Source organism: Cardiocondyla obscurior, linkage group LG20 (assembly GCF_019399895.1).
Source record: "Cardiocondyla obscurior isolate alpha-2009 linkage group LG20, Cobs3.1, whole genome shotgun sequence".
NCBI classification, from domain to species: Eukaryota; Metazoa; Arthropoda; class Insecta; order Hymenoptera; family Formicidae; genus Cardiocondyla; species Cardiocondyla obscurior.
In genome coordinates, this window is record NC_091883.1 from 802,427 (window position 1) to 819,790 (window position 17,364).

At 39.2% G+C, this 17,364-nt stretch overlaps 1 protein-coding gene across 1 annotated transcript; it reads left to right on the forward strand.

Annotated features, from left to right (window-relative positions):
• Positions 1-15,233: 15,233 nt before the first annotated feature.
• Positions 15,234-16,235, forward strand: LOC139110468 (zinc finger protein OZF-like). The gene has a single exon (XM_070670277.1). It carries the CDS (start codon positions 15,234-15,236, stop codon positions 16,233-16,235), a length of 1,002 nt encoding a protein of 333 aa, XP_070526378.1.
• The last annotated feature ends 1,129 nt before the right edge of the window (positions 16,236-17,364 follow it).

Below are 17,364 nucleotides of genomic sequence, written 5' to 3' on the forward strand. Positions count from 1 at the left end.
CTTTGCTATATCGATTATTGCGAAAGCAATCTGTTGGATGACATAATATTCGTACTGCACAATGTAATGCGTTGAAATGTTGCAAGTAATCTGGAGGTAGAATATTTATCAATAGCACTGGTCCTAAATACAGTAAGAATTCCCGAAATTCTGTTGCTTTCCAACGAGTTAATTCATCCAAAGCACGTGGTTTTCGAGTAAACTCTTTCGGTACCCATTTCGACACTTTAATTAACATTTCTGATAACTGTGCTACTTTTCGTGCATTTAATTTTGATGTATAATATCCATTTACCCACAACTGTAACATTTTTTTCACGACTCCTAAACATATTAAATGCATGTAGTCCAAAGGAAATCGTGTAACCATTGGTAACTGTATAATTGATTCAAAGGGAGATACGCCAGTATGATGATCTTCTTGTGTTCTATTCTTGAAGTTTTGATCTGTTCGAAGCAGTGCGGTAGATTCTAAAAACAACATGTGATGATTGGAATAAGTGCCTTCTTGCATGCACTTTCCACATCCAAAAAATCCGTTGTGCAATTTTGTACAAGTTACGAATGCTCTTGCAGGGCTGTCGCAAATTACACTTCTAATTTGAACACTGTGTCTTTTCTCATTGAAAAAAAGACCTGTATTTTGCAGTTTATTATACTCCTCGCAAAAAGGAGTTAAAAAATTTTGAACATTAGGTGGTTTTACATATCCGTGATAAGCACTAATAATAAATGGTGTAAATATTTTTTCACCATAAATTTTTCCCAATATTGGCCAGATTTGACTTTTACTGCTTTTTGATATCGGTAGTCCATCTATATTTATGTCTATCATAATAATTTCTTGCTGAAATTTGAAATTAGTACAATCCAATTGTTCAAGTATGGCCTTTTCTAAACCATAATGAAAAAAACTTCCATTTTCACCCACTACTTGAATGATGCTATGTCGAGGTGTATTCAGAAGCGTTCTTGAATCTTTTGGTAGATCAAGGTAACAACAAGTACGTAATTTGCTTAATAAATCTGATAGAGCAGCGTGAGTAATATTATGTCTCACTTTCCATAAATTTAGCCAATGACATAGTTCTGAGGAGCGACATACTTTATCTTTGCTTTGTTCGATATTTTTAGATTCTGTCGCACAATTAGCAACATTAGAAGCGTCGGTCAAACATATGCAATTATTACATTCAGTGAGTTTATGAAATACAAAATTCTGTTCTGTAGAAACATTTGTATTAACATTCGGCAATTGACAAATCGGTGCTTCTGCATTCGTTACAGGAATTTTGGTACGATACGTAATCATATCTTGATCATATTTTTCAATAGTTTTAATACGTCTATATTTTTGACGCAAAGATAAGTGTTTAAAGTCTTTCGGCATCTATAATATTACTAATATTTATTAACATTTACATATTTGATTGTGATAATTTGAATGCGTGAGAAACATTTAAATTACTTTTAACTTTTTAAATTTTTAACTTAAATTGTAAATATTAATTATAAGTAACTTGTAATTATATTAAATTAATTATTAACCGCTACGTCAAATAATGTATAAAACACTTGTACAATAATGTATATACACTTGTATAATAATGTATAAAACACATAAAACAAAAATATACACTTAAACAGCTTTGTTATAATAATACAAATTTTTGTAAATAAAACTGTTCCAATAAATTTTTAAATAAACTTTTTAAAAACAGACACGGTGCCAAACAATTTCAGCTATCAATCGTTTATGAGAGATGCCCCAAAGCCAAACTCACTTGTATGATCAAAATGTATTATTAAAAAAAAGAAAAATCATTCAGATATGTAGGCATTATTCTATATTCTAATATCTGACAAAGCGAGATCCGCTCGCAGCGTTATAAATAGATTATCGCCTCGACCGCGCGTGTTAATATTATTGTCAGACGCCGAAAAATAATAAAGGCTCACGGCCGTTCGCGGGGTCGACGACACGGCCAAAACACGTTGAAAATTCAAACAGGATAATTACTCGACTCTATTGGCGATAAGATAAAAAGTAGGAGCGTCGGGATAAGAGATAAAAAGACCGGCCCCGTGCGGATCGGGGCTCTCTCTCGTGAAAAATAAAGTGGTGCACATAGAACTCGAACAAACAATTATTTGACCATCCTAAAGACAATCTGCTACAACTTCAGAAGTGGGATACGAACTCAGCACCTCAAACAAGTGGACGGTCAGTAGTAAAGAGAGAGAGACAATAATAAGTCGTTCGGACCGCGAGTATATTTTTAAATCGGTGATATGAGTGACGTACCGGGATACGACTTCACGGTGGCCGAGCTCAAGGAGGCCCTGCGTGCGAGGGGCTTGCCGACGAAAGGAGTGAAGCTCGAACTAATAAAGAGATTGAGCGAGCATGACCCGAATATATGGGCAGAGCTGGTGCCGATGGCGAGGTCCACACCCGCGAGAAACGACGCGAGCCAGGATGACGAAGAAGAATCGGAGAGTCGAGCGCGGAGTGGAGCATCGTGAATTGAGGAGTCGCGGGAGGACTACGGAACGGATGAAGGGGAGACCCGCGAAGGAGCGATGCGACGAGAAATCGAGTTGCTCCGACGAGAAAAAGAGTGCGCCGAAAGAGAGCGACGACTGCTGCAGCGAGAGCTGGAAATGTTGCGGAGCTCCCCCGCGGCCGGGAGCGTGGCGGCCGGGAGCGTGACAAGTGCGGCACAGGGCGGTGTCCGCGGCATGAAAGAACTGCTGCCCGAGTTCGACGGAACGAATAACACCTTTTGGCGGTGGAAGCAGCAACTGCGGCTGCTGAGGCAGTCATACAACCTCGATGAGGGCTCCGTGCGAGTGTTAATTAGTTCGCGATTAAGAGGACGGGCCTTATCCTGGTTCCACTCGAGGGTCGAATACCTCGGGTTGGGCACGGAGGAACTGCTCGAGGAGATGGGGCGGATGTTTGACCTGCAACCAGGCAAACTGGCCCTGAGAAGAGAGTTTGAGGCGCGGAATTGGCGAAAAGGAGAATCATTTTGTGAGTATTATCACGACAAAATGATCCTTGCCAACCGCATTCCGATCGCTGACAATGAAATTGTCGACTACCTCATCGAGGGGGTGACGGACCTACGGCTGAGGAACCAGGCTCATCTGATGAGCTACCGAACGGGAGCCGAGCTGCTGAAGGCGTTCGAGAAGGTCCGACCGGACACGGAGAGGTCGGGAGACGCCGTGGCGCGGAGAGACGCACCGAGGACGGCGGCCGGTCGGAGAACGGAGGCACCGGCGGCGAGCGAGCGGCCCGGGAGGAGCGGCAGGTGGCGTGAGTCGGGGCATGGCGTGGTCCGGGGTGGACAGGCGACTGCGGGGGTGACGTGTTTTATATGCGGCGAGACGGGGCATTACGCGAGAGAGTGCCCCAAACGCGGTCAGGCTCAGACGCGAGGCGTGGCGGAGAACGCGTCGGCGACGGCCACAACGAATGTGGTGCATCCGGTCGCGCTGCCGGAGCCATACATGTTACGCGTTAAGATCACTCCCGAGAGCGCAGGCGAAAAATGTACATACGTCGTGGACGCGATGGTGGACTCGGGATCGCCAATAAGTTTGGTGAGAAGCGAAGCGATCCCGTGCGAGACGCGCCGCACGGGCGAGAGCGAGAGCCCGTTTTACGGCTTAAACGGTTCGAAATTAGAGGTGAGCGGCACCTTCTCCGGTTGTTTAGAAATCAACGGCGTCAAAGTACATATGAAATTTTACGCGGTGCCGAGCGGGACGATGGCATTTAATGTTCTGTTGGGCAGAAATTTTTTAAATTGTCCGCACTTCCATGTAACTCTCGGGAGCGAGATAAAAGTGACAAGTGCCGAGGAGGCACGCGCCGTCGATGCGTTGATGCACGTCGAGTACGGAGATGGTCATACCCGCGCGTGTGACGAGCTCAAGATCAATTCGGCGGTAGACGCGGGCGTGGCCGAGAGAATTCGCGGAGCATACGCGTCGCACTATCTTAAGGGATTGCAGGGTACCGGAAGCGTGCCCGACTTCGAGATGGTGATTGCGTTGAAACACCAGCAGCCGATCAGTTCCCGCCCGCGCCGGCTATCATTTGCCGACCATGAGATCGTGCGGGGAATCCTGGACGATCTCCTCGAGAGGAACGTGATTCGCCCGAGTAGCTCGCCGTATGCGAGCCCGATCGTATTAGCGAAAAAGAGAGACGGCGGCAGCCGATTGTGCGTGGATTACCGCGAATTAAATAAGATCACGATACGCGATAATTTCCCGACCGAATTAATAGACGATAATATCAATCGCCTGCAGGGCAAGAAGTACTTTTCGATTTTGGATTTGAAAGACGGGTTTCACCATGTAAAGATGCACGAGGCATCCACGAAATATACCTCCTTTGTTACACCCTTAGGCCAATTCGAGTACTTGAGAATGCCGTTCGGTCTGGCTAACGCGCCGCGCGTTTTTCAACGCTACATACATATGGTGTTCGAGCCATTAATCCGGACGAATCGAATTATAATATATTTGGACGACTTGTTAGTTGCAACGAAAAATTTGGACGAACATATCGAAATTTTATCGGAGGTATTCGAAATCGCGAGTAAATACAGATTACAATTCCGAATCGATAAGTGCTACTTTGCTCAAACCGAAATTAAGTACTTAGGATACTGCGTGAATAGTCATGGCATTCGCCCGAGCGACGAAAATATCGAATCCGTTGTTAATTACCCCATACCACGCAGTGCAAAAGAAATGCAGCGATTCGTCGGACTCGCTAGTTACTTCCGTCGATTCATCCCAAATTTCTCGGTATTGGCGAAACCGCTGTATGAATCGATAAGAAAGAATGTGAGATATAAATTCGGACCCGCCGAGAATTCCGCGTTTGATACACTTAGACGGCGGTTATCGGGCGCGCCTGTGCTCGCGATTTATTCGCCGCACGCGGATACAGAATTACATTGTGACGCGAGTGCTAGCGGCCTTGGCGGCATACTCTTGCAAAAGCAAACGGACGGCACTTGGCGCCCGATTTCGTTCTGGAGCCAGCGTACCACGCCGGCCGAGTCGAAGTACCATAGCTTCGAGCTGGAGTGCCTGGCGGTGGTTTGCGCGTTAAAAAGATTCCACGTGTACCTCGCGGGTAAAAAATTCCGGATAATCACGGATTGCGACAGCTTTCGGTTAACGCTAAACAAGAAAGACGTGAACCCCCGGATATCGCGCTGGGCTCTGCTCTTGCAGAACTACGATTACGAGATCGTTCACCGCCCCGGAAAGCGCATGGGCCACGTGGACGCGCTGAGTCGGTGTCATAGCGTGCTCGTGCTCGAGGGCAGTACGCTGGAGAAAACGTTGTCCGTCTGTCAGGATCGCGACGCGGAAATTCGGAAAATACGCGATAGATTAGAAAAAGAAAGGGAAGTAAAAGATTATGAGATGCGCGACGGAGTCATCTACCGTAAAGAAAAAAATAAAAAACTCCGGTTCTATGTCCCGCGATCGATGGAGTCGAGCGTGATTCGCACGTGCCACGATGATCTCGGTCACGTCGGGATCGATAAAGTCATCGAAAACGTCGCGAGAACTTATTGGTTCCCTCAGATGCGAGCGAGGGTACGCGACTACATCGATAATTGCCTTAAATGCGTTGAATTTTCCCCGCCGAACGGGAAAGCCGAGGGGTTTTTGCATAGCATACCCAAGGAAAGCGTGCCGTTCGCGACGGTGCACGTGGATCACGTCGGGCCGTTTGAAAAAACTGGCCGGGGTTATCGACATCTATTTGTAATTATTGACGCATTCACCAAGCACGTGCGACTTTATCCTTGTAAGAGTACGACAACCGAGGAAACACTCCGACATCTGCGCGACTATTTTCGAGCGTATAGCAAGCCCAAGCGATTAATTTCTGACCGAGGGACATGCTTCACGTCGGAAGCTTTCAAAGAATGTATGCGAAACGAAACGATTGAGCATGTATTGGTGGCGGTGGGCACGCCGAGGGCGAACGGACAGGTGGAGCGATACAACCGGATGATAACGCCCATGTTAGCGAAATTATGCGAAACACCATCTAAATGGGATCGAGTTTTAGACGATGTAGAGTTTTCTATAAATAATACTGTTTGTCGCGTGACCGGCGAAACCCCGACCAGATTACTGTTTGGGGTAGAACAACGCGGAAAATCGAACGACTCTCTTCGAGAGATATTAATGAGAGAACACGAGGTCCAGCGGGACCTTGACGGGCTGCGGAATAAAGCGAGCGAAAAAATAAACGAAGCGCAACGAGCGAACGCCGAAAGGTATAATTTGCGAAGAAAGGCAGCGCGCCGTTATAATGTCGGTGACTACATCGAAATTCGTAATGTAGAAACAGCAGCGGGTGTCAATAAGAAATTGATACCAAGATATAAAGGCCCGTATATTATAAAAAAAGTCTTAGATCACGATCGATACGTGGTTACGGACGTCGACGGCTTTCAGCTAACACAGCGACCGTACACGGGAATATTAGCGCCTGACCAGATGCGACCGTATATATGTTTATGAGAAATCGACGATTCGTTAATGTAGCGATTGACCGAGACGGTCAATGTGTCAGAATGGCCGAGCTGTAGGCATCATTCTATATTTTAATATCTGACAAAGCGAGATCCGCTCGCAGCGTTATAAATAGATTATCGCCTCGACCGCGCGTGTTAATATTATTGTCAGACGCCGAAAAATAATAAAGGCTCACGGCCGTTCGCGGGGTCGACGACACGGCCGTAACACGTTGAAAATTCAAACAGGATAATTACTCGACTCTATTGGCGATAAGATAAAAAGTAGGAGCGTCGGGATAAGAGATAAAAAGACCGGCCCCGTGCGGATCGGGGCTCTCTCTCGTGAAAAATAAAGTGGTGCACATAGAACTCGAACAAACAATTATTTGACCATCCTAAGACAATCTCCTACAATCGAGCATTTAATATTTCGCATTTATTATTTAGGAATCGTATGTAAATTATGTAAAAACAGCATCTTTAAATTCACCATATTTTCATGGAAAGAAATAAGTTTTTATAATTCTAATTTTCTTCTTACGTAAATTAAAGAAAATAATTTTCTAATATTTAAGTTTAATTAATATATTACATAAAATTTTATTACATTTTTAAATATACAAGGAGATCAATAAACTCTCTAAAAGGAATAGGTAGGACTTATCAAGTAGACAAGTAGAAAAGTCCAATATCATTTTGTAAAATTGTCAATCGTTATTGTGAAAAAATTAAAAGATATTAGCGTAAGAGTGACAAGGAGGCTGCTGGCTGAGTGAGCGCGCGACAGGCGGCAGCGAGTACTGTCTAAAAAGAATTGTCAGAATCAACGAGCAAGAATACTCACCGTCGTCTATCGCACTCACTTGCCCGCAGCTTTTTTGTCGCTCTTACGATAGACATTTTAATTTTTTTTTTTTAAACAGTCGACAATTTTGCAAAACGGTACAAGACTTTTCTACTTGTCTCCATAAAATCTCTCGAAAAAAAAAATTTTAATAAGAACATTAATTTAGTATCGAAACGTTTATGTATAAATCATATCGTATAATCGTACGATTTTATACATATAATTTTACGTTTATGTATAAGCTGTAAAATTGTAAATTTTTGTGTTATTAACTTAATATTAAACAGAGACATACCTGCATTTTGTATCCACATATCACATCTTGTACCCGGTAGTGGAAATCTAAATAATCGTTTTCCATGCAAAAATTTTCCATTCTTGCACTGGTTGTATGCGCACTTATCATAATACGAATCTTTATGATACTGATTCGACATAATGTTTGTTTATTGCTAATAAATAATAATAAATGTCAAATTAGTTAAAAATAGTTAAAAGTAAAACAAGTTAAAAAATTCACGTTACAAACTGAGTAATCTTAACAATATTGTCGTTTAAAAGTAATTCGCGACAAGCTTCTTTGAAATGTATTATACTTTGACGTGTATTTTATTTACGTACCATATATTTTCCTTTTTGTTGAAAACAATTAAGTTTTGTAAAATAATAACTTAAAACTGATATTAATCCTCTTAAACACATTTTTCAAGTAATATCACATTTTTATACATTTTAAAATTGTATGAAATATAATTAACTTTATTGAAAAAGAATAGAGAGGCTGAATCTTTTCGTTTGGTTTCATATAAGCTAGGAGTGCGACTGACTCTCGATTGCTTTTATTCGTAATGCTTAGGCGTTAAACAGAGTATGATTAACAAAGGGACTTATTTAATTACTATTCGTTCTTACACAGCAGATACATTATATGCTAGCGATAACCCACTAAACATGAAACAATGTAACGTTTCAAATTGTTTCGTATATTAGGTTTCAAATGACACATTCTCTTTGTATGTTTATGACATATATGTTTTATAAATATTAACTATTGAAACATTTCATAACTGCGTTCTATAATTTGTTAGTTTTGATACATTTATTTCATTATTATTTTATGAATATTTTCGAAACAATTTTGAAATGTTTTAAAGATATCATATATATTGTTACGTCTGGTTTTCGGTGTAATAATTCTGCTTCCCAGTCGTCTTAGTTGTTGCTTAAGTTGCTTAATTCGTATCCTTTCAAAATTCTTGATAAGTTCGTTTAGAAATCGGTTTATCTTTCAGGTGAGTTTACTAATTTTATGACTTTTGATATCAGGAGAAATAGATTATTTCTTAATATTTTGCTTTTTGTTTTGATATCTCATTTCTTATTAATTATAAAAAAAGAATTTCCTCTCTGGAAGGTTTGAGGCTTGTTCGTTTCTTATTCTATTCCGCTTGATATATATTGTTTTATACTTAATGTGTGAGACTGATTAATTTACTTAATAAAATTATTGTCGACATAAAACTATAAAAAAGAAACGAGGACAAGAAAGGATAAGAAAAAGCAGGAAAAGGGAAAAGACACAGAAATAGAAATAAATTTATAACAACAAGAACCAAGTATATGTAGTGTAATATATATATATTTATTGAACACATATTGGAACAATAATGAGAACAAGCAAAATGCGAATAAAAATTTAAAAAAATGCTCGAGCATCTTTAATTCTGAATTGAGAAAGACGCAACGACTATATAATTATATAGACATATTGAGTGCATGCACACTTCTTCAAAAAGTGGACGTTGTCTACTTAGTTGACGTCCACTTTCTCAGAGGGCGCATCAGGACAGTTGCATCTATCGACGCCGGTGGCCGCTCTCAGGCTTCTCTCTGATATTATTAACAATGAAAATAGAAAAAAAAAAGATATAAATGATATGTGTGACAAAAATATGAACGTGGAATCACTTGTGCCGTTTGATGATGAAAAGAAGGCAGCAGAAATTCGATATGCTGCATTTATTGCTGAAAAAAATATTTCATTCGAAACGGCACAAGATATTCTAACATTGTTTAAAGAAATAGGAAAAGATTCTAAAATAATAAAAGGCATGACAATGAATCGAAAAAAATGTAAAGGAATTATTTCCAACGTTTTATGTCCGATAGAAACAAATCGTGTAGTTGACATATTACAAAATAATAAATTTTCAATTTTTGTAGATGAAACATCAGACATTTCGAATCAGAAATGGATGACGTTTCTTGTGCGGTATGTTGATCCTGAAACGTTAGATAGTCGTTCGCAATTAGTAAAATTAATAAATATTGACGCAAAAAATAGTAGCGCGGAAAAATTATTTGATGCATTTTTAAATGAAATGTGGAAATTGCAAATTCCATTTCAAAATATAATTGCTATGTCATGCGACAATGCACATGTTATGGTGGGCAAATATTCATCTTTTAAAACAAAACTTCAAAAGTTTTGTCATAAATTATTAACATTTTCATGCCCGTGCCATTCCGCAGCTTTAATTGCACATAATGCATGTAGTAAAATTCCAGAACATTGCGAAGAATTTGTTAAAAAATTAGCAACTTTTATCAACAGTAGTCCGAAACGTTCGGCTATTTTTGAAGAATTTGCTATAAGTTTTCAGGAAACAAACCGCAAAATTTTAAAGTTGTCAAATACACGATGGCTTTCTCGGTATTTAAGTATTCAACGACTTCTTGAGTACTGGAATACTCTATTTCTGTTTTTAACTGAAATAGTAGTAAATAGAAAAACAAAATCTGGAGAATATATACTTTCTATAATGCAAAAACCTGATACAAAAGCTTACCTATTATTTTTAAAACATATTTTGTATCATTCTAATTCTTTCAATCTCTTTTTCCAAAGCCTAGAAACAAAAATCTAAGTATTAAACAGAAAATCTTTAGAATTTTTATGTGGCATTTGTAGAAATTTCTTAAAACCTGAGCTATTAAGCAGTTTAAAAGAAATTGATATGCCAGAGTTTGATAAAACAGAAAATCAAATTTCAATAAATGAAATATATTTAGGAGAAGAATGTCGAATATATCTAAATAATTTAATTACGGAAGGACATGCAGACGTTGTTGCAAATACTCGACGAGATTGTTTGCAATTTTACGTAACAGCTGCACAAGACATTTGCAAAAGGCTGCCAATACGTGATGCCTTTTTATCAAAATTAAAAGTTTTTGAATTTAATACGGCTTTACGCGATAGTAATAGAGAAAGTTCATTTCGTGATGTCTCTTATATGGTGAGCACCTTTGGAGGCTTTGATGAAAAGATTTGATGAAAGAGTGGTTTGCATTATACAAAGATTTTTCAGAATCAGATAAAGATTTGTTAGCAATATTAGAGTTTGATGAATTGTGGAAAATAATTTTAAAAAGTCATCGATATCCTAATTTAAAGTCTGTCTTGAATGCTGTTAGATCATTGCCAAATTCAAATGCCGATTCCGAAAGAATCTTTTCCTTTTACCAGATATAAAAACTAAAAACGAAACAAACTTGCACTTGCAAACGTAAATGCTTTATGCGTGTTTAAGTCAGCATTAAAAGCGAGAAAAGAAACCGCTCTAAATATTAACATCAATGAAGAGCATTTATCTTTAATGTCAACAGACAAATTATATTCTACATGTCATAAAAACAAGAAAGTCATCTAACATTATATACTGCAGATGATTGTGACATGGCTGGTCCTTCCTCGTCTACAATGCTATAAATAATTTATTTATGAAAAAAAGAAGTTTAATAATTATCAATTCAATATTAAGTTTGTCGGACACTTTGCGTGTTGGACAGTTTATTTATTATCAATTTAAAATTAAATTTGTCGGACACTTTGCGTGTTGGACAGTTTTTTTTTTATCAATTCAATATTAAGTTTGTCGGACACTTTGCGTGTTGGACAGTTTTTTTATTAACAATTTAATATTAAGTTTGTCGGACACTTTGCGTGTTGGACAATTCAGAAATGTGGTATGATATGGCTACTGGCGAAGGTCCACATTAAAAAACCTAACGCACTGTAAGTGGCACCTCCTGGGTAGTGCGGAAGACCACATCATATTCTAACATACAGCCTGTAAAAAAACATGCATCTTGGTGCCCGCGATTCACGCGGCTCGCACGATGCGAGCACTCGTCTTAGTCACCGTAACTCGAAGGCTACGATTCGTAGGCTACGAATCGTAGCTGCCTCGGTGCGACGAAGACGGAACATATATATATCTGTCCTCTTCTGAAAGCCGAGCGAAGCGCGCTCACCGACAGGACGCTGGCGTGTGTGCGTGGTTCCCCACTCCAGCAACATCGATGTTGCTCGGAGCTATAATTCCCATCACTGGGTGGCGTCGTTTTCTCATATTTAAAATTACATTTTAGTTGGAATATAACGGGCCCGTTAAGGTGTCCTTTTGTCAAGTTTTCGACTGTTATGTGATACTCATGAAAGTTGGTTTCTTGTTACCGATTTTAAGACATGTTATGTCTTTTAATTAATGGTGAATTCGGTCGCTTGCACTGACTTTGCACTGATTCTAAATACGTGTTGCACTAAAATTATATAAGTGCAGTCACTACATAGTGTTCCACTGTGGTTGGTCAATCCTTTCTCAGTGGTACACCGATTTAATGCACACAACGATTGTACAGTACTAAACTAGTGGTGGTCGATCGATGACGGTTTTTCATGCAAAAAAAAATGAGCACAATATTTAAGAAATTTATATTATATCAGAATAATTCTATTATAGAAAGTAATAATCGTATTTTGTGTGAAATAGAGGAAGCAGGTAATCTTATTTTATATTTTTATACATTTTAGTTTAATGATAAGAAGAGCATCAAATATTCTTTATAGTATAAAGGTTAACTTGTCACATAATGTTACATTAACGTTAGTTGTATATTTTATTAGGTGATGTACGCATAACAATGTTACATAAAAAAGAATTATTGGAGGCTGGATATGAAATTCCTGACAATAATATGCATGAGAAGGAAACAAAATTATCCAGTTGTAACGAAAATGAGTTAAGTGTTAATGTAACAAACAACATTGACGAGTGGTCTGAAGAAAGCACCAGGTTTGTATTGGATAAATATGCTGAATATTTAGAAGTAGCTGGTCCAATGAAAAATTGAAAAATAAAAAATGATGTGGATTCAAATAGCAAATTGTACGTGATCTTGCGCGATCGCGTTCGCGTGGAAATAGACTTGCTCAGCAATGAGCTCGACGCGTGAGTTGGTTGAGAGGAAATGAGAGAGAGAGCCGATCGCGGGAATTGAGAAAAAAAACCAGAATAATTAAAATTAACAGAAACGTGAACTCAATGTATTTACAACAAAAAAAAAAACACAAAGAAAATACAAGCGCGCCGGTGAAGGCAAGGATTTCAGTAAACGATCGGAAATCTTCCTGACCCGGCTTATCCGTCGGAAATCTTGAGAGTAGATAAATGATCTACTCGATCGTCGGAGATCTTGCCGCGGACGACGGAGATCTTGAGAGCGCGAGCCGGTGATTGCCGCGAGCGCGAATCCCTGCATTCCAGCGGTAGCAATAATTAAGAAATGAATTGGCGCCGAAATAATGAATTCACTGACGTGAATTCACCGAGTTGCTATTGAGAACGCAAGAAGAAAAAAAATGTATATAAAGAACCGAATCGAAAATCGTCGCGCGAGAGCGAGCCGATACACAAAGGCGAGACGCACAGGTGCGGAGTTCGAGCGAAACTAGTCGTCTTTTCGCGGTACGGAGCCTAGGATAGTCGGAACCCGGCGACGAAAACAAAGCGAAGTCAGCGAAATATTCGGTTTGAACTAGATTAGACTGACTTCTGCCGAAAACACAACGCGTTGAACCATCGGCGATTCAAGGATATCGACAAGATCAATAAATACGCGACGGTAGACTCGAAATATCGCGACGCTGGAGCGCATATTAGACGCGAGAATTATAATATAATTTAACGCTCTAAACTTCGTAGTCGAATGAACACAAATGATTTAGAAACGTTTTTAAATATACAAAAAACTTATATACAATGCGAAAATCGTTATAAAACTATTCTTAGAAGAAAATGCATTTGTATCAAGAATAATTCAACATCTGGATCTAAAAGGGCTAAAATAAGCTATGAAAACGAAATAAAACAAATTGCTGCTAAAGATGACAGTTTAGAGCCAGAAATTATACAAAGTGCCAATAACACTGAAATCAATGTTAAAAGAACTACTTTATTGCAAAAATCTAAACCAAAAAATAATACAACTAAATCTAAATTACTGGAAACCTTAATAGAAATTTATAAAGAAAAAGAAAACAAAAACAAGAACGACATGAAGAGAAAATAAAACTGTTAAAAGCGTTGCTCGAAAAAGAAAATATTTTTGAAAATTCTTAAATTATATTTTGTATAGCATATATTAAGCTATTTATTTTTGTTATTTTAAAAAACAATTTTTTATATTTACTATTATACTTTTGTTTTTTGATTATAAGATCAATATGTGATAAAATGATATCTTTTCTGTTTAGTTTGGTATGAAACAAATATCACTTTAATTTACTATTTCAAATAGCTAACATGTGCGGTATTATTAATAATATTACATTATATATTTTACACAACATAATGCTGTATAAGACTGAACGACGAAGAAATACAGTATTATATAATTATAATGAGAGATGATTATGTTTATATATATAAAACGAATATATGTGATAAAATAATATATTTTCTGTTTGGTTTAATTGATATTAAACATACATAAATATTACTGTAATTGATATTTTAATAGCTACATGTGCAGTATTACTAATATAATAGTATTATAATATATTATGTATTTACTCAGCATAATGCTGTATAAGATTGAACGAGTACAAAATACAGTAATATACAGGGTGTCCCAGATCAGTGGACGATACCGTAAATAATAGGTAGATTTAATCGAATTAAAACGAAAAGTCTTTTATCATTTTGAAAAATTCTCAATAGTTTTCGAGAAAAAAATTAAAATATATAAAATTTATAAGCGTAAGAGTGACAAGAAAGCTGCGCGTGAGTGAGCGCGACAGGCGAATGGCTAGAAATGGCGCCGTCGCCTGTTGCGCTCACTCACGCGCAGCATCCTTGTCGCTCTTACGTCTATACATTTTATATATTTTAATTTTTTTCTCGAAAACTATTGAGAATTTTTAAAAATTGCATTTGACTTTTCGTCTTAGATTTCAATTTTCTACCCATAGTTTTTGAAAGTGACACATTGTTTGGGACACCCTGTATAGGTGTTTTTTACTGCCCTTGGGGGCTACACTTTATTAAAGCAACGGGCTCAAGATATAATCAACGCCGCTAATAAAAGAGATAAAATAAAATAATGAAAATGATATAATAGCAAATTTTAAGTCAAGCGTATATCGCTCAAACGCGTGCTAAAGAACGTCGTGAAAGGCGTAAACGTTAGGAGGCGCCACGCGTTGACCTCGTAAGGACTTAGGTGTCTCTTGTTGCTCCCGTTCGACGTGAGACGGCTGCCACGACCCGGCGACGAAGCGATTGTTCCGTTTCAACACGAAAAGAGAAGCGTGGTTTTCAAGTGAGAGAGAGCGAGAAACGAGTAGCCTATGTATAGGTACGATAAAAACCGTTTGTTGCATTGTCTGGTCATACGTGTTTAACGTTCTTCCCGTAGGTCACCAGTTGAGTTGCTTGTGTAAAGGTGCCCGACGGCCTACGGAGATAACGATGGAGCCCAACGGTGCGGGAATGCCCGTGGGGGTCGTAGCCTGTCCCGTATGCACCCTGTACTTGCACGAGGGTATCAGCCTGCAGGAGCATCTGGAGATTCATTCCAAACAACAGGTTATCGATGCTCTCGTCAATGTCAGCGCCTCCTCGTTTCAAAGCCAGCAGCAGCAAACTTTACCAGCGTCGGCGGCAGCGGCGAAAATAGAAAAAGTAGAGACATTGATAGCTATAATGGAAAAAAAGTTATCAATAAGACATGTATGCGACATGCAAAACAAAAAATTAATAGAAGCAAGTTCGAGCTTTCACGAAGACTGCTCAAAAATAATCGAGGCGAAAGGACGCGAGATCTCTAAATGCTGTATATGTAAGGAAGAATTTCCAACGGTGGTCCTGTTTAATAATCATTTGAAGATACACCCATTGGAGTGCGAACAATGCGGCAAATATTTTAATCGAAAGCAAAACTTCAAGCTTCACATAAGACGTCACTTGGGCATCAAGCCGTTTTCTTGTACCGTATGTGACAAAGCGTTCCTTACGAAACAGAAGCTGGAGGAACATATCAACGGCCACACCCGCAACGCGCCGTTTAAATGTAGTATGTGCAACGAGACTTTCCGTAGATATTCAAATCTGACGCAACACAAAAACCGGCATCATCTTAACATAAAGAAGACACTCAAAGGTTACGTATGTCACATATGCGGCGAAGTGTTACATTCGAAGAAGAAGCTCGCCTGGCACAAAGACGTACACGACGAAAAGCCTAAGAAGTGCACGTATTGCAGCGAGCGATTCATTCACATGGCCAGTTTGACACGTCACATGCGTCGCGCTCACAATCGCCGATATGTTCCTGACGCTCAACGCGAAAACGAGAACGTTGAGTGCCCGATCTGCAAGGAGATCTATCTAAAATCGTTGTTGACGGTACATATGCGTGTGCACAACGGCGAGCGGCCGTACGAGTGCCGGATTTGTTCTAAGTCTTATTGATAATTTGTCTTTCATTATAGCTATTAATGTATCCACTTTTTCTATTTTTTCCGCTGCCGTCGACGCTGGTAAACTTTGTTGCTGCTGGCTTTGCAACGAGGAGGCGCTGACGAGAGCCTTGATAAATTGTTGTTTTGAATGAATCTGCAGATGCTCCTGCAGGCTGATACCCTCGTGTAAGTACAGGGTGCATACGGGACAGGCTACCCCACGGGCATTCCGCACCGTTGGGCTCCATCATTATTTACGTAGGCCGTCGGGCACTTTTACACAACCAATTCAACTGGTGACCTACGGGAAGAACGTTAAACACGTATGACCAGACAATGCAACAAATGGATTTTATCGTACCTATACACAGGCTACTCGTTTCTCGCTTTCTCTCACTTGAGAACCACGCTTCTTTCTTCGTTGTTATTTGTTATTGTGGTTGAAACGGAACAATTGCTTCGTCGCCGGGTCGTCGCAGCCGTCTCACGTCGAACGGGAGCAACAAGAGACACCTAAGTCCTTACGAGGTCAACGCGTGGCGCCTCCTAACGTTTACGCCTTTCACGACGTTCTTTAGCACGCGTTTGAGCGATATACGATTGACTTAAAATTTGCTATTATATCATTTTCATTATTTTATTTTATCTCTTTTATTAGCGGCGTTGATTATATCTTGAGCCCGTTGCTTTAATAAAGTGTAGCCCTCAAGGGCAGTAAAAAACACCTATACAGGGTGTCCCAAACAATGTGTCACTTTCAAAAACTATGGGTAGAAAATTGAAATCTAAGACGAAAAGTCAAATGCAATTTTTAAAAATTCTCAATAGTTTTCGAGAAAAAAAATTAAAATATATAAAATGTATAGACGTAAGAGTGACAAGAAAGCCGCGTGTGAATGAGCGCGACAAACGACGGTGCCATTTCTAGTCATTCGCCTGTCGCGCTCACGCACGCGCAGCTTCCTTGTCACTCTTACGTCTATACATTTTATATATATTAATTTTTTTCTCGAAAACTATTGAGAATTTTTAAAAATTGCATTTGACTTTTTGTCTTAGATTTAAATTTTCTACCCATAGTTTTTGGGAGTAACACATTGTTTGGGACACCCTGTATATATATATATACATATATATAC

Excerpts from the sequence above, each read along its gene's own strand:
- LOC139110468 (XM_070670277.1), top strand. The coding sequence starts at position 15,234 with ATGGAGCCCAACGGTGCGGGAATGCCCGTGGGGGTCGTAGCCTGTCCC.